Source organism: Pelmatolapia mariae, linkage group LG5 (assembly GCF_036321145.2).
Source record: "Pelmatolapia mariae isolate MD_Pm_ZW linkage group LG5, Pm_UMD_F_2, whole genome shotgun sequence".
In the NCBI taxonomy this organism is placed as follows: Eukaryota; Metazoa; Chordata; class Actinopteri; order Cichliformes; family Cichlidae; genus Pelmatolapia; species Pelmatolapia mariae.
In genome coordinates this window covers 2,231,715-2,249,281 of record NC_086231.1, presented here as the reverse complement: position 1 = coordinate 2,249,281, position 17,567 = coordinate 2,231,715, and the positions used below count along the sequence as shown (strand labels likewise).

General features: G+C 44.0%; 1 protein-coding gene across 1 annotated transcript; it reads right to left on the bottom strand.

Annotated features, from left to right (window-relative positions):
- Positions 1 to 790: 790 nt before the first annotated feature.
- Positions 791 to 17,113, bottom strand: fam83c (family with sequence similarity 83 member C). Its single transcript, XM_063473321.1, has 5 exons — positions 16,071 to 17,113; positions 11,045 to 11,212; positions 10,169 to 10,293; positions 3,807 to 4,043; positions 791 to 3,527 (listed from the first exon to the last, which is right to left on the bottom strand). The coding sequence occupies exons 1-5, from the start codon at positions 16,584 to 16,586 to the stop codon at positions 2,768 to 2,770; spliced, it is 1,806 nt and encodes a 601-aa protein (XP_063329391.1). The 5' UTR covers positions 16,587 to 17,113; the 3' UTR covers positions 791 to 2,767.
- Positions 17,114 to 17,567: the final 454 nt, after the last annotated feature.

The following is a 17,567-nucleotide window of genomic DNA, read 5'->3' as shown; positions in this document are numbered from 1 at the left end:
GTTGTTACGGTTCTTATCATTTTGCAGAAAAAAAGAGACTGCTAAAAATAAAAACATGAGAGGTTTTTGGACGAAGTTTGTGTTCTCCATTCTTTAAGCACCGGTTCGAGCACCGTTTAAGCACCGGCACCGTTACCGATTTGGCACCGGTATCGGATAAAACCTAAACGATACCCATCCCTAGTTGCAGTTACTTTGGTTGCCAGTGCGGATTGCCCGTAAATTGCATGGAAGACACCAACTTGTCTGCAATCACTCAGCTACTCGTTGTGCTGTGGTGTGCTTTGGTCAATCTGCAACTGACCAACGCAAACACAAAGAGGTTTTGGTGCAGCTAATTTCACCCAAGCAGCCTTCAGCAACCAGTTGGGCAATACACTTATGAGCTCATCGGCTTAGCTGACGTCACTGGCAACATCCCTGAAACCCCGAAATGACTGATTCTTAGTGAAACACGACATCAGGAAGGAAGTCAAACGATGCTTTTCCAAGCAGCCTCCAGGGTCTCACCATCACATTTGGACAAATAATCTTCAGGTCTGTGAAGGAAAGTTCAGACAATCAAGGGAAATTGAATTGATGCATATTTAGTCAAAATGTTTGTTCTTTAACCAACATTAGTTAATAAGTTGGCTGTCATTGCTCTTTAATCTGTGCAAATATGTCTTGCTTTGAATGATGTTTCTCCTGTATTATAGTGATGTTTCTACATCAAAACATTCTTAAATACAGGCAGGAATCATTTTACTCGGTTTTATGGAAAAACGAACACTGAATTCAACTTTACCTTCATGTTTTTATTAAATTTTGTTCATCTTACAAATTAAAAACAACTTAAACACACAAATTAACTTCAAGTTCACATTCTCCAGTAAATAAACTGTAAAAATAAAGTCGAAGAGTGTTTTTCTTAACAATGACCCAACTTCATGTACTATATACAGTATAATGTACATTACATGGGAAAACATATACAAATAAATCAAATGTCCAGCTGATTTGGGGGCAAATAAAAACAGAAGGCGCCCACTGAATGAGCAGTAAACAAAAGACACACATCAGAACTATTGATCAGTATCAATCCTTATTGCTTAGAGTGATTTTACGTCCTCATCTGCTGCTCCACTGAGGAGGAATCACTGCGGTGCAGAGTGATGAAGAGCAAAATAATTAATCATTTATATACATATCTACAAGTTTGCTGTAAAACTGTGCAGCGGGAGGAACGAGCCTCCGTTACAAGGAAAGCTGAGGAACGTAAATGTAGATTCTCGACACAGATCGTCTCATCCGATGTAAACAAAATGCCCTACGACCCTGCAGTTTAGTTTCTCCCGACTTTCCCAGAACATGACGAGCACCACGAAACATCCTGGCATTGCTTCTACTATTCACAGCACAGATTGCTCCCTGTGCTGAACAACGAAAGTAAAACTGTGACCGAGACTAACCGAGGCCGCTGGAGACAGGCTGTCGAAAATGTGACTGCAAACCTTAAGGCAGGATGATCAAGGCACGTGTTGTCGTACTCCCAGGAGCAAAGGTTACTAAACTTCACTTTACTGTTTGTGGCTGGATGTAAGATTTCTGTCAGTATTTCCAGGTTTGGCTTGTTTGAATAAACTGTAGAGTTCAAACAATTGATTAATCATCATTATTTTGATTGAATGATTGTTTCACTTATAGTCACGATTAAACAATAATGATATGCCAGTTATCTTTAATCTTCTCAAAGATTTTCATTGTCATCGCTTTAACAGTGCAAACTGAATATTTTGAGAGATTTAAATTTTTACATCTGAACTTTTTCCCATAATAAAAAATCTTGTGTTCTATCTAATTTAATATTTTTTTACTTAGTGGTAGTATATGGCATGACTCGTTTACAGAGCAGAAACAGTCGACTGTCAGAGTAAAAATCTTTGTTTGGTAGGTGACTCACTGATCCCTTCATTTACTTAATGAGAACAAAAAGATGAAACAAAAAAATAACCTCAGATTCAAACTTCTCCAATAAGAACTGTGGAAGTCACAATGTGAAACCCAACAACGTGATCGTATTAATCTGCAGAATTCCAGCAGTATTAGTATCAATGATCTTTTTTTAAAACCATCACCATATTTAGAGCTGAGCCCCAGGCTGGGATCCAGTCAGATAAACGTTAGTTTCCATCTGAATGTAGCATAAACGTTCACTAAATGCAAGAAAAATCTCTGTGGAGGAAACAATTCTTCAGCCCTGTTATTACAAATATTATTATATTCTTTAAAAAAAGCACAATAACTGCAGAATCCTAAGTTTACCCAAAGGAAGAATTCAAATTGTTGCTCAGGAATGTTGCCGAGTATAAAAATGTAAAGAAATGCCCACATGAAAGCCTCTCGAGTGTTGAAGGCAAAAATTCACATTTCGATGGTTTTCACGTGTCAGCAAACAGTCAGTGGCTTATCTTTGAAACTTATTTCACCTATGAGAACATATTTACTCAGGTAGTGACTGTAGTTGAATCATGATGTGCAGACTTAGTAAAAGTGTGATTTGTTTGGTAAACTATGACCTCAAAAAAAGCCAAAAACCTCTCGTTTGATAAACGGGAAACCACGCGGAGCCAAAATGGCTCCTCAAGAGTCTTAGTTTCCTGTAGGGCTGAGGTCCGAAGACCAAACTTGAGCAATTTCCAAGATCTCAGAGTCTTTTCTTTATAATATAAGATACCAGAGGAATGTTCCGGAGTCACATTAACCTCTCTGATGGTTGGCCTTCAGTCTAATTCGTGCCCTTGAGCTCAAAGCGGCTGTACACTTGCTTGGGCTTCATCTTGTTGTATTGGTTCACCAGGTCCAGCTTGCTGTGGCCCAGCGTCATTCGCTTCTGGTCCTTCCGGCTTATTATACCGACCGGAGAGAGTGGCGGCGGTGGACTCTGCTGACTCTCCGGCTCAGTTGGAGAAAGGTCCGGTCCTCCCCAGGGTGAGCCGTGAGGAGACGGAGTCCTCCGGAAGTTGTAGGTGTCCCTGTCTTTAGAGTTGGATGACAGGAGGTAATCTGAAAGTTTGTTGAACATCCCGCCGGGGAGCCTTTGCTTAGGCGGTGGTTTGGTGTCATTGACTGGGGAGGGTATCGAGGAGGGGAAGAGATCTGGTTTGTGATCGTACAGCCCCAAACCCTGGAACTTGGTAGAGGTTCCACCGATATTTGCCCGCAAGACATCTGCTGTGTTGGGTTTGTTCCACTCAATACCCATCGCTTGACCGTAGGCCGGTGGCGGGCGATCGGGAATTGGGGCGAAATTGATTCCCCCGTTAGCAGAGCTTCGCCCTCCTGGTGTAGGGGTCTGTCCCCCCGATCGGTCGCTCAGTCCTACTCTTCTCTCAGGGCTCAGGTGGGAGCCAGCTGCAGCCTCCTTATCATGACTTTGCGTGACCTTGTAGACCGTGTTTGAGGACATTCCAGGTGCAGCCTTCACACTGGAGATGCTGTTACTCGATTGGCTGCTAGAGTTTTCGGAGCACCCCCTGTCCCGCTGCCTGTGGAAGAAGAAAAGTTAAAAGTGGCACACTGAAGGTCAGATGGCATTTAGTTACAAATCAGGCTGTTTTTCTGTACTGATGTTCGATTTCATGGAGAGATTATACATCCATTATGATGTCACATAAATCAAGCTTTCAAAGAGTTTTTGGTGCAGCTGTCATTCACATAATTAACTCAGGAAAAAAGCTTCTCTTGGTGATGAAACTTGGAAAAAACTAAAACCTTGAAAGTAATCAGAATGAAAGCGTCTCCCCTTACAGCGAATACCTTCTTACCTTTCAGACAGTAGATCCAGCCCGTGGCCTGGGCTGAGTCCCAGAGCCAGGCTGGGGGCAATCACGGGAGGGTACGGTGGGTAGTACGGCATCCCGTCCTCCTCCGGGTTGTAGAAACAGTCGATGATCTGAGAGTCGGCGTACAAACAGCGAAACTCTCGGTCAAAGCTGTCGGCGATGCGCCCCGAGAAATGCATCACCATGTTGCTGTGCACCTGAGCCGACAACCAGGTGAAACTGGAGAGAAGAGGTCAAAGGTTAGAGTCAGAGATCTGCCTCCTCTGCTTTTTGGATTTAAGCATACATAACAGAGTACAAGGTGTGAGATGGATGAGCTATTGAAACAGAACCAGAGGCCTCTGAGGGAGAGCATAACATTTTCTGGTCACGTAGTCTTCCCCATAAACTTCCTTCATATCCGATGAATGAAAATCAGGTCGAGCGATCAGCATTTTGACCGGCAGCCATCGCAGAAGCACGAGAACAAAGGGACATAACTAGTCTTCTTCTGAGGGATCTAAAAATAGCAACCAAGCTGCAAAATCCAGATGTGCCTGAGAAGATGACCCTGAATGGAAGATCTGCCAAATGCAACTTAACTCAAGTTTTGGATTTTTTTCCTGAGACCTTTATGACCTTTTGGACTTGAACTATTTTACTGCTGATCTGGTAAATGGCCTGTATTTGTATAGCACTTTACTTAGTCCCTATGGACCCCAAAGTGCTTTACACTACATTCAATCATCCACACATTCACACACTGGTGATGGCAAGCTACATTGTAGCCACAGCTGCCCTGGGGCGCACTGACAGAAGCACTGACTGGTACTCAAAGGGAACTTACTATAAATGCATTAATGTGTGTTAAAGTAATTAATATGTATATAACAATAATTATTCAACTATATGTGTTTAAAGACAGAAAGGCCAAAGTGAATTTTAGGTGCAGTCGCCTCTCTGCAGGTGCTGGACGGCAGCAGCTGAGATGGATTTGTCAAAGTTCTGATTTGAACCTCGCTCAGCAGCGGACGGCAGTATTTAGCAGTATTTGATGCATCAGTTATGTAAAAGATCAAATCACACTCTGTGCAGCTGCCGATTAGCAGGTGGCATTTCAAGTACAATGAGTTCATGCAGATAAAAATCAGAAAGTGAAAGCAGTTCTGGATAAGTGCCTGAATAGATCCAGGGACGAGGCTTGATGTTTGTCATGCGTGACAGGTTTTTCTGCCATCATGTACATGAAATCTCAAAATTATGAAACACAAACTGAGGCTGAGACTCGGTACCTCTCAGCTGTCTCTGTGTAAATTATCTCCCTCCACCTCCAGCTGATAAACAGCCCTGCAGTGAGTGTTAACTATTTCCTGGATGATGATGAGTCAGTGCAATGACTCATCAGTTTATCAGTCAGCGAGAGGTGGACGCGAGGTGCACGAACACCGAAGGCGTCTAACTGAGCAGCACAGGCATTTTAATGCTTTTATAGGCAGGCGAGACAAAGGTTCAGAGTTAGACGACCACACAGACGTCTGAGTTTTAGCCAATGCAACACATTACAAAGTTTCTACAAGTAAAAGATTAAGATGTTCTACACCTTTTCATTAACAAGTCACAAAATGTACCAGCTGTTTACAGATACACAAAGCAGGGTGAGTGGGTGGATGGATGGTGCGTTAGCCGAGCACAGCACACCCTCATCAACACCATCATGATACATGTTTGTTTAAACAAGCTTTAAACAGTATATTGTTTAACAATAATACTCATGTTAAAGTCAGTATTACTAACATACACTCTGACCTGTCTGAGCTGCTAACAGCAGGGGCCTTTGTTTTGTTGTTGCATCATGTTAGCCATTTAGCTAATCACATATTTGCTACTTTAGCCAAACTAGCATTCGTGCACATTTAAACCCTACAGCCAGAGAAGGACTCATTTTCAAGGACACCTCGTACTCCTACAGATACAAGTTAATGACACAGAGTCTGCATCTGTTTAATCTCCATAAACAGAGCCTGTAATACATTACTAGACTTTTTATTGTGTATTTAAATGACAGCAGAGTGTTTGGGTTGAAGAACAAAGTGCCAGCTAATTTTGTCCCTATAATATCTGATCTCAGGCCAGTTGGCAGATATCAGAGCAGATGTAATACATAGTTTAACTGATTCACTGGCATCTTCAAAGCAACACAAAGAACTTTAATACTCATGGAAACTTAAAATGAAATTTACAGATTTACGAAACCGATTCTTTTCTGATTGTAATCAAGCCATTACAGACTTGACTGTGTGTGAGAACAAAGCAAGACAACCTCAGAGGAACCTGCAGGACGGCTTTCCTCTGCACTAAACCACTCAGTGCTCAGCTATGTTTGATATGATTCATCTGAATTCCTGATTAGTTCTGAAGAAGAACAACTCAGAGCACACCTTCATTATCTAAACACCGAATCAGAAATGGTAATTTTTACTGTCTTCCAGTTCAGATCATTAAAGTTGTGGTTTAATTAACAAACAAGTCATAGAACTATAAATGAGATCGTGTTAGGATGCTCAGCCGTTTAAGATAAACTGTTTCCAGTTACCTGCTGCTTCCTGGAGCACTTAAAGCCTTTGTGACACCTGTTAGCTGTTCAGGTGATAAATGTCTATAACTGAAAGCATTCAGCCTGAACGTGCTTCACAGTACTTTACCCCCATTTATAGCTTCATAAACAAATACTACTTCTGAGGACCATAAAGTAGACTGGAGCTAGTGTGTTTCTGTTGTCTGATTGGATGTTGTTGGTTGGTGTACTATAACTTCTGCAGTGAGATCAAACAAATATCAACGTCTTCTCTGCCTCTATAAGCCATTTATAAATATTATTTGAGTTTATAACAGTGTTTAATGGGTCGTTGGGGCCTGATTATGGGAAGTAGTTGGTGTTGAGTTGGTTTGTTGTTTTTCTTGTTGTTCCTGTTGATTACTATGGGCTGGTGCAGGGGTGGGCAACTCCAGGCCTCGAGGGCCGGTGTCCTGCAGGTGTTAGATGTGTCCTTGATCCAGCACAGCTGATTCAAATGGCTAAATGACCTCCTCAACATGTCTTGAAGTTCTCCAGAGGCCTGGGAATGAACTAATCATTTGATCCGGGTTGCTGACCCAGGGTGAGATCTAAAACCTTCAGGACACCGGCCCTCGAGGCCTGGAGTTGCCCACCCCTGGGTTGGTGGGTTGTTGGTTATTGATGCCTTGTTGTTTGGGTTGTTTTGTTGCTACTTTTGTTCAGTTTCTTTTAGTTGCTCATTGCTTTGGTATGTTGGCCGCTTTTTGGTTATTGTTTTGTAGATTTTTGTTTAGCTTTTCTTGTTGTTTTGGTTGCTGGTGTCTCTTTGGTGATTGGTTGATTGGCCGTTGTTGGTTGGTTGCCTCTGAGATTGCTGGGTGTTGGGGTCTTTTTGGTAATATTTGCATAGTTTTTTTTGCTGGTTGCTGTGGATCTCTATTGTGTTGCTCTTTACTGGTTGCCTTACTTGTCCTTTGAAATATACTGGTTTCTGCTGATGCTTGGGACATCACATTCTCATTTTAGCTTTAAACCATTTACTAAAAATTGCATATTTTCTTTCAGATAAACAGATTCAGATATTATCTACATAATATCTGGTAATCTGTGTTGTTATTTGGTTCTCAAACAAGCTAATCAGTTTTACAGCTACAGGCTCGGCACTTCCCAGGAATCAAGTTACTTTTATTTGATTCAATATTGAAGTGATAAAGTTTGTAGTAGGTGTAGCAGAGGGGGTGAGGTGTGCTGTTTGATACTGCGTCTGACCTCACCCTTCATTCCACAATCAGCAACGGAATTAGAAGCCTGTCAGCCTGCGGGACTCCACCCTCTTACCTGCCATACACCTGAAGCAACACTTAACCCTCCAAAAACAACACTGTGTGTTGCAAAATTAGAGTTACTTTGAATGTAAAAGACAAAACAGAATCAATTTAACAAAACAAGAAGCAGAGCAGGGCAAAGAGGTGAAAACATAGAGAAGGAGACGAGTGAGCGAGTGAATGAATGAAGGCGACACACCTGAAACAGGTGACTAAGGTTAAAGAACGAGTATGAAAATATTTCCACTCAAGTATGTTTTGCAAACTATGAATGTTATCACGTTGAGCTGACTACATAGAAATCTACAGGAAAATGGAGTACAGTGTTCAGAAAGGATCAATCCCAACTCTAACACCTAACACAGGAAAACTGCCTCCGAGTTCCCGACTTCGTCCTTTAGACAGCGTGTTTCCCCAGACTTCACTGTGGCGCTGCCTTTAAGATTAAATGCAGGGAACAAAGGCCTTAAAGCTCAGCACAGATAATAAGAGAGGTTTTAAGATGACTGCAGTGTGTGCCATGACGTATACATACCTGTGTACAGGAACTATGACCTAAACAACGAGTCCAAAAAACCCCATAACTAGCTTCGTACAATCAGCAGCTGTCTGCAAAGTTAACGCAATATAAATTTGTCCCAGTTGACCGAGAAACACACGGCGAGCCTTATGACTGAGTTTTACGAGCACTGTGCAGCTCCGTGACACAAAGTTGTTAAAATCACCAGAATTTTACAGCACAAACTGTCCACCAGCTTCACACACACACACACACACACACACACTGCACTTTGAAGCACATTACAGAGACTTGTAGTCTTTTCCTTGAGACTTAAACAGTCCGAGTCGTCTGCAAGAATTTAACCATTTAAATTTCAAGGAGTGTTTAATCCCTTTAAGGAAGACGGGTCCCGTGATTTACAGACTCAGTGCAACATGAATAAAACAAAAACAGCTAAAAAAAACCATGGTGCTCCGTCTGAGCTGTGGATGAGTAAGCGACAGCAGAATTCACACTAAATTTCTGCTTCGAAACTTTCCAAACACATTTTAAGCCTTTTTCAAGATGAAATACTAAATTCTGCTGCTAGAGCTGCTCACGCCTCAGTGCTGCTGTAGTCATCTATGTTTCAAACCCCACTAAGAGTCAGGATATATATAGGATATATATATTATAAGTCCAAATAAAAATATTTGGACTTATAAATAAAGCCCTGCGAGAAATTATAACTGACAGGTAAGTGAATTATATCAGGCTCATCTGCAGGGCTACAGTTTTATCCCCACACTCCAGGTTGTTGCTATCAAGGCTGATGAGCGCACGGCCGTTTGTGAGCGTGCGTGGAGAGACGACGCGCTCATCAAACATTTGCATCTCCTAAATGGTCCTGTCTCTTTGCGAGTGGTTATAGGGCTGGCCAGGCTTGTACCATTTCAGGCCTGTGTGGGGTGGCTGTGGCTGCCCCGTGGTTCTGCTCCTATGGACGGTAGGCCTGATTGATGAAAAGCACCACAATCTAGTAAATAACCTGATCTTTTTCAGCAGTTTAAAAAAAAGAAGCATCAATGAGGTCTCTGCTGGTGCCTGCAGCTCTCATCCTTACCCACCTGCTGAGTGTGTAGATGTAATTACAGGTATTACTCAGGTATTCCCACAGCAGCTCATGGCCTACAGTTGCTCAGCTGCACAACGCGAGCTTTGTCACGCTGCTTATCCAATCAGACAAACCCATCACGCTGTCCGAGCTCTGCCAGCTTCCTGCTGTAATCTGCTGCTGGATGCAAAGTCTGTGTGAGGCTGCTAAAAGGAGAACGGACTGCTCGGCTCAGCTGACGTTAGACACGTTTTTATGTTTGCATTTTATTCCTGCTGCAGTTTTTACCTTTTTACTACAGCCAAGTAAAAGCAAAGCAACATTAGACGGGTATAAGACCATCACAGCTGCCGCGGTGCTGCCATTTGCCTTTTCTTTAGTTCAGTAAGACGTCCAAACTTCTGCTTCTCTCTGAGCCTAAGAATGACCGACCGTTTTATTCCCCTGTCCCTCGGTCGCATACAGTGAAGATAAAAGATGGACGCAGCCACAGTGACATCACACGCGGGTTAGGGAAGTCTCGGAACCCTGAGCCGAGCGTTTCAGCTTTAACTTCACTTCTTCTAAGGAAAGTGCTGCAGTCCCACATGTTACAGAGAACATCCTTAAAGCAGCTTAAACTGATACCGACTGTGTTATTTACATGAGCAACGCATTTTCCTGCACACTCATGCCAAGTGATGCACTGACTGTGTACACTTAAAGAAACCAGACTGAGCAACAGGAAATATGTCAACTACAGGAGGAAGATGATCTTTATTCGAAGAGCAAGATTTGTATTTGGTTCATCTTTTAAAGACTGTGAGTGTGTGTGTGTGTGTGTGTGTGTGTGTGTGTGTGTGTGTGTGTGTGTGTGTGTGTGTGTGTGTGTGTGCGCATGTTCCTCACCTGTAGGATCCGGCGATGACCTCTTCACAGTCGATGATCATAAACTTCTCCAGGACTTGTCCGGTGAATTTTTTGCCGCTCTTGGTGCAGTACGTGTCGCCACAAACGCTGCGAATACGCATGTTCTGCACGCGCGCACACACACACACACACACACACACACACACACACGCACACACACACGAGGAAGATGAAATTATAAACAGCAGTTTCATGGATTCAGAAACAATAAGCACAGCTCTTGTTCTTGTAAAGCCATAAAACTTTTAATTTGACCTGAAATCTCGTTTCTCAAACATGGAAAAAGTTTTGACTCTTTACAGAAGAACCAGCAGAACAAGCAAGAACACCGACTTCCATCACATCTGACCGACAAAGTCGTCACTTCGAGATGTAGGAAATTTTACGTCTTTTTTTCACTATTCACTTTCAACGATGAATACATTAACTGGCAAAAAGCGAATGAATAATTCCAGCTTCAAATGGGACTTCTTACAGGTTCCAGTCTCATTGTTATTCTCTTTAAGACTCTAACGTCGGCCTTTGGTGTGCCCCATCTTTGAAATAAGCTGTTCTGGCTCCGCCTCCTTTAAAACAGCTTTATTCTAACTGGTTGCTACAAATAAATGGAAGATTTCTACAGTAGGTGGGCGGGGCTTCTCAGCTGTGCCTGAAATGACCATATTTGGGATGTCTTCTTTCCATGACATCCTGCAGAGTCAGGAATGGAAAAAACTGCGAGGTCCGAGCTCTGGGGATTACGTGCAGTGAGTTCATTTTCTCGAATTTTCTCGTGTTTAATATGAGCGTCTGAGGGCGTCGCTCATGTTTGCCCCGTGCGGCCCTGCAGTCAGTGCTGCTGTGTGCTGTACTTACACTGAGGTGAGAGTTCTGAATATCCAGCGCGGAGCACATGTCTGTGAAGTGTCCGAGGTTCTTCTCGTCCAGCAGGATGTAGACGGGGACTCGGCGCTTGTTGGACGCCTCCATGAGGTCGCAGAGCAGGTCCACGTCCGTGAACACGTCCATCACCACGGCGATCACCTGCAGGAAAGCCAGACGTTAGCACAAAGTGTTTAGTGGACATTTCACGAGCCTCTTTATGAATCTGCGAGGATCAACCAGCCAGAACGTTACGCTCTCTCTGACCCTCACTGCTCAGGACCCTCACCGCTCAGGACCAAAGGTTTTTCAGAAGCTGCCGACTGAACTTTGTTCTTGTTCCTGTGATCTGAGTTTCCACGCACAGAGCAGGTTTATGGTTATTTTCTCTCAGGGTTAAGATTTCACTGTCTCTTCTTTCTTGGCCAAACAGACACGTTTGATTTATGAAAACTCTCCCGTCGTCTCTGATCCATAAAGCCGACCTTTGTTCAGCTCGGCCTCTCAGTCACTCAGCTGTCTTTACTGACTCTGGATGTTGTATAAGTTAGAAACTCCAGAATATAGGCCAAACTGTGAGGGTTTAATAGGTTAGAAACTGGAGCAAAGTGAAGAAATTATCAGAAAACAATTAACTGACGCACTGCAGCTTCATCAGTCGAGTTAAACTTGAAATAAAGCCTGAATTCTCTCTCGGGGACGTCCCTGCTCCGGTCACAGACTGCACTGACCTTCGTTTTCGGTGCTTCTCCTCTGATTAAAATCCTGGATCCAGATCTTTCCTGTCATGTATTTTTCAGCTTAAAATTCTGAAATTCAGCTTGTGGATGAAACCCGAGATAAACCCGACTGAAACGCAAACGTGTAGATCTGTTTAAAAGTCAGCTTCTGTTTGTGATGTGCTCATGTACCAGTGGATTACTGGGGTCTTAAAGAAAACATGATGACTGATTTTTTTATTGTTTCTAAGCAGATTTGAGGTCATTTGTTTAAGTTTTTAAGTCTGTTACACTCCATGACCTGTAATTTAACTGCCTCATGCTGCTTTTTGTTTTTCATGTCATTTATCTCCTAAAGGTTTCCAAGAGGTCAGAGGTCAGCATATGTTCAAGTTATCCATGTGATACAAGCCTGCACTCTGCACACACTCTGGGAGGGGATATCCCTAATATGGTCATCTCAGGTACCGAAGCCCCGCCCTCCTGCTGTTCAGATCTTCGAGGGGCAGCCAGTCAGACTGAAGTTGACTGAAATGCAAAGCTACACCTGACCTTAGTTTGTAGGTTTAGCCCGAGATCCTCAGGCACAGGTTTTAATCTGTTCCTGAGGCTAAAACTGGAGGTCAAAGGTCATTCACAGTTACAACCCTCAAAGCTATATCTGAGGAAATCAGGTCAGCTGAGTCAGTGACCTGTGAGAGACGCTAAAGGTGAGCAGGGTTAACATTTTCACTCGTAGGCCATCATCATGAAACTTCTCCGCTGATTACTCACGTTAGAATTATTTCTTTATTCTTTTATGCTGTTTGAGCAAAACCAAACACCGTCGAGGGGCTCTGGGTATCTGATGCACATTTTCATAATTTTCTGACATATTTTGATCTAAACAAGAAAAAGATTCCATTTAAATGCAGGAAGTAAAAAGCGTTCTTGGAAAAACTGAATTTCTCAGAAGAGCACTTTTATTAAAACAACGTGCAGATTTGAGTAGAGCTCACAGATTTATGACCTATTAAAATGAAAAGATAATTGCAGCTTCACAGAGTCTCCACAGCTGGATTAACCTGTTCTGTGTCCCCGAGGTAAAGCCGTGCTGCAGAGGCCCGCTGATGTTGTTAAAGTGGGAGGAGCTAAAACAGCTCGTTTCAGGCTGTGGATGAACTCAGGGGCCGCACCAAGGCCCAGAGTAAGATACATAAGGCTTATTTCATATACTGAGAATCATGCAAAGCTGCTGTAACAGAGCCCGAGGATGAAAATCTGGAGCAGGATGGGTTTGCATTAAGGCTGCGCCGTGACATTTTCATTTTTTAGCTTTTTTTTTTTTTAAATCAATGAATCCTTTAAAGTAAATGAATAAAAATAATCTCTCACATCTTCAGATATCTTTAAAATCCAAGACATTTAATTTATTTTTAAATTTAATAATCACAAAAACATGCCGACTAATCCTATTTGTATCAGCTCATCAACTAATCAACAATTCATTTAACTCCCAGTTTGAGTTAGATTGTATCTGAAGAATACACTTTGTAAGCTTATGTAATAGTATTATTATACCTCAAGTTATGCAATATTATAATATTTTGTTTGTAAGGTGATGTAATGAGATTACAATGTTTGACTGGTAGTAAATCGTTAGTAAAACTGGTAACCATGCATGTGTTAGCTGACCCAGCTGAACACATGCATCTGCCTTTAATGAGCTGCTGTCATTGAAACAGAGGGACCCTGGGGGTCTGGGCCCCGGGGCCGCTGCACACTCTGCTTTAACTTAAATTAATAATGAAGACTGCTGCACTGCTCACCTGCAGGCCGGCTGCTGCAGGATGGGTTTTACTCTGAGCCAGGCTTGCGTCCTGATTCACTTCATTTGCAGGACTGTTCTTTAGGTTTATCTGTCACTAAATTAAGGAGGTCAAAGTTCAGTTACTGTCCTAATATGCTGAAATGAAGCGAAAAGAGCCGTTGGAGGAACAAACGTGCAGCTCTGAGAGCGGCTGTTTGTCTGCTGCATCAACCAACTGACGAAATGCATCCAGAGTGTCATTTGATCTGAAACCTGCTGAGTCGGCACAGACGTGTGGGAAAGAGGTCAGCGTCTGCGTCTGAGAGAAAACAGCTTCTCCGGCACGAACGCACAGACTGGTCAGGTTCACGTAAAAAACACGCTTCACATTAAACACGTCTATTTATACACACAGGAGGAGGAAGTGACTCACACGCAGCGCGTGCCCGACTGTCTGCCAACAAACCTACGGAGCTTCTCATTTGACTGTTACGTGATCGCTGATTGGGAGACGACGTGCAAAACGCTCTGAATGTAAAGTTACAGAAAGTCAGAGAAGCGGCAAAAAACTTGGTTTAAGGGTCGTTCATCTGTCGCCTCGTGGTTGTTTTTGTGGAGGTCACGAATACAGCAAAGAGGTCGGGGGCGCCGGGGGGGTCAGCGGGTGCCGTGCAGGGTCAGCGTCTCTGTTTAAAAAGAAGCTTTACACTAACTCTGACATAGATGAAGAAATGCCAGCGAACAGATGCCAAAACTAAGCGATGGAAACCTGCTACTACACACACACACACACACACACACACACACACACACACACACACACACACACACACACACAACATCTGCAAAGAGACAAGAGAAGCAAAAAAAGGAGAAAAAGGCTGCAGCGTCAGCAATGCAAGATTATAAAAGCTACATAATGAATAAAAAACAGCTACTCGACAAGGAAAAGTACTGCAGACCAACACAAAAGATCAAGAGACACAAACCTGTCTCACATGCCTCAAACACAAAAGGCAACTTTAAAAGAGACTCAAAGTCAGCGAGAATGAAAAAAATGATGCAAACGTTAAACAGACACAAAAGATGGAAACTACACCGCAGTGTGTGTGTGTGTGTGAGCTCGGGGGGTTTGTTCCTAAACAGCGGGCAGTGAGAAAGCCAGCCCTCTGCTCCCTGGACCTCGACCAGCCGGCCTCGAGCTCACAAGCTGATAAGAAGAGATCAAAGATGGCGGGCGGGCCCCGGCCTGCCCACGCTGTTTGTAAGCAAGCCGGGTGAAAAATGCTCCAGGGACGGATCCACGCAGTGAGCTGCACCTCTGTTACTCCAAATGAAGACTTTGTCCTGGTTTCGAGCCTCCACACTGGTGCGTCATCATTAAAAGGACAAAAATGGACAAAAGTGCAAATATTTTTTCTATTTCTCGACTTCAGCTGCCAAACGACATGTCAACAGCAGTGTTTCAGCCTCAGTGTTATCACCGTGTTGAGCAGCGACTGTAACGTTTGATCTAATCTCAGCTTCAAGAGGAAATTCAGCCTGACTTTTGTCAGTTATAATAATTTCCCTTTATTCATTTGACTGTATTCATGCTTCATTTCCTTCTTTGTTATCATCTCTTTAAAGCCGTTTCACTGGTCGCATTATTGGCACGTAGCACTTGTGTTAACTCCGTCTGTGCGCAGCACTTAAAGCTGCTCTAATCAGCCTGAAACGTGCAGCACAGTTCAGGCTTACAGACAGCGCTACACTGTGAGTAATAATGGGCAGAATATGTCTTTGAGTGCAGAGCTGCTCCACACACGGAGTGAGGTCACTGATCCCAGCTGCTGACAGACGACTGTGTTTACACAGTGTGCCACAAACTGGTCTAACATGCAGAGAGCGACATGCTTTGGATCACACTAAATATTTAGCTGCAGTAACTCAGCTGTAAAAAAAATAATTTTACACATAGTTTACACTTGAATATGTTTCCAAGTCTCCACATCTGAAGCTGAGTGCTTTCATTTTGTCCTGTCTGATAATAAAATGTTTTCACAGGTTTGAGGTGGACACAGAGTGACTCCTGAGAACTTTAGGTTGGACTTTATTTATAAGAAGCTTTTTCACAGTGTGTTATGAACCCCAACGAGAAAGCTGCTGCTTTGTTTCTGTGACTTATGTCAAAGGTCACCAGGATAAACTCTCCTGGTCCAGCTGCAGCTTCCAGTCTGTAAAATGCAGACTTTGAGACTAAATCATTTCCAGCTTTTCTCTAAAGAATAAGAATAAATAAACTGAGTTTACAGATGGTGTGACTGAGGAGAACTCGAAGCTGGACTGTGGGAGACTATAACAGCACAAGCACAGCTTTGACCTCTGCTCTGCCCTGACTGACCGATCAGCTGCTGGCTGCTTTCAGGAATAATCGACTGAACGATGAAAAGCGGCCTCCTGTTTCAGGCTGGTTAATAAAAGATCGCAGATAGACACGATTCTGTTTCCGGTCCCCTCAGAGCCCTCTTACCTTCTTGGCCTTGTTGATCAGGGACCTGATGAGATCTTTGATGTTGTGGCTTTTGTCTCTCTGGAAGTAGATCTGAGTCTCCGACGGTCCGTATCTCGTCGGTGTGTCCGGCCAGCCGAGCTCCAGCATCGGCGGCTCCTCGTCGGACATCATGGGGAAGTAAGTCCCAGAAGTTAGCTCGGACACGGCGTCCCCATCCCCGAAGTCCCGGTCCCCGGGCCCTACGCCGTTGCTGTCGGGGCCGCCGCACGTCTTGCTGGCCGCATGCTGCGTGATGTAGTGGATCTCCAGCGGGGAGAGGAAGTTCACCTCCCGCTCCTCGGTCAGCACCTTGCGGTACTCCTTCTCCCCGTGCTCCAGCAGTGCGTCCGTGGCCAGCCGGGCCGCCTCGTTGTGGCTCAGCTCCAGCGTGGAGCCCTGCCGCCACGGGTTCTTCACCTCCTCCAGGCGGGTGGCGAGCTTGCCCAGCGGCTTCCTGCCGTTCGAGGCCGGCCTCAGGCCCTCGGAGCTGATCATGGTGCTGCTGCGGTCAGCAGGTGCGGGATTAAGCGGGTACACCGGGTCTCTGACCCCCCTCCCCTCCCCCGGGGTTAGAATAGAGAAATAAGGTGCGCGGGGAGGTCGGGGCAGGAACTACCTGCTACTCTGCTCCGGGAACATTGAAGAAAATCCCAAAGTGCGGATTATGTGAGACCACAGCGGGCAGTAATCCGCCCCGGCAGGAGGCTGCAGCCCTCCGCTTAATCACTCACAGAGTCCCGGGAGTTAAAGGCGCAGTTCAGCCCTTCTCTGAACAGTCCGAGCCCGCAGCAGCTGCTGTGTCTGCTGCGCCCTGACGCTCCTAATGGTCCCCCCTTCTCTGGTTCCCGGTGTGCTGAGCAGGATGTGAAGTCCCAAGAGCCTCTTCAGCGCAACGGCCGCCTCCTCTCCCTCAGCCCGTGTGTGTCCGTGTGTGTGTGTGAGAGAGAGACAAAGTGTGTGTGTGTCAGTGTCAGGTGTGTACCTTCTGTTCACCTGGCTCTACCTGTCCCGTCCCCGATCTCGGACGTGGACAAGCACCTCCCATCATTCCCGTTGTCAAGCCAACCGGCTCACAATATGTAACCCACCCCTTTGAGAGGACTTTCAAAATAAAGCTCCAAGAGAAAGCGAGAGAGAGAGAGAGAGAGAGAGAGAGAGCTGCAAATAATGTAGTCTAGTAAATTAACAAAACAGTAATATATACGTGTGAAAGGGATTACACTGAAACACAGCTACAACAAACATTTGAAAATAAATGTTAAAAATATTTGATATAAATTGACATACAGACCAAAGCAATGATGAAAAAAACTTTTTCTCATTGATATCATCTTAAATGTATGAATATAATGGTACAGAGCTACATACATGATTTATATGGGAAAATCTGTTATAACATATGACTGCAATAAATGATAGAAAACCTAAAAGTGATTGATATAAAAGATAAATGAGGAAAAAAGTCTAAAAAGATTC

What these genes read in the sequence shown, in the direction of transcription:
- fam83c (XM_063473321.1), bottom strand. Translation starts at nt 16,586, where the DNA reads ATGATCAGCTCCGAGGGCCTGAGGCCGGCCTCGAACGGCAGGAAGCCG. An exon ending in TTCAGAACTCTCACCTCAGT is followed by an intron (nt 10,294 to 11,044) that starts GTAAGTACAGCA and finishes GCGCGCGTGCAG; the next exon opens with AACATGCGTATTCGCAGCGT. An exon ending in CTGGATCTACTGTCTGAAAG is followed by an intron (nt 3,528 to 3,806) that starts GTAAGAAGGTAT and finishes CTTCTTCCACAG; the next exon opens with GCAGCGGGACAGGGGGTGCT.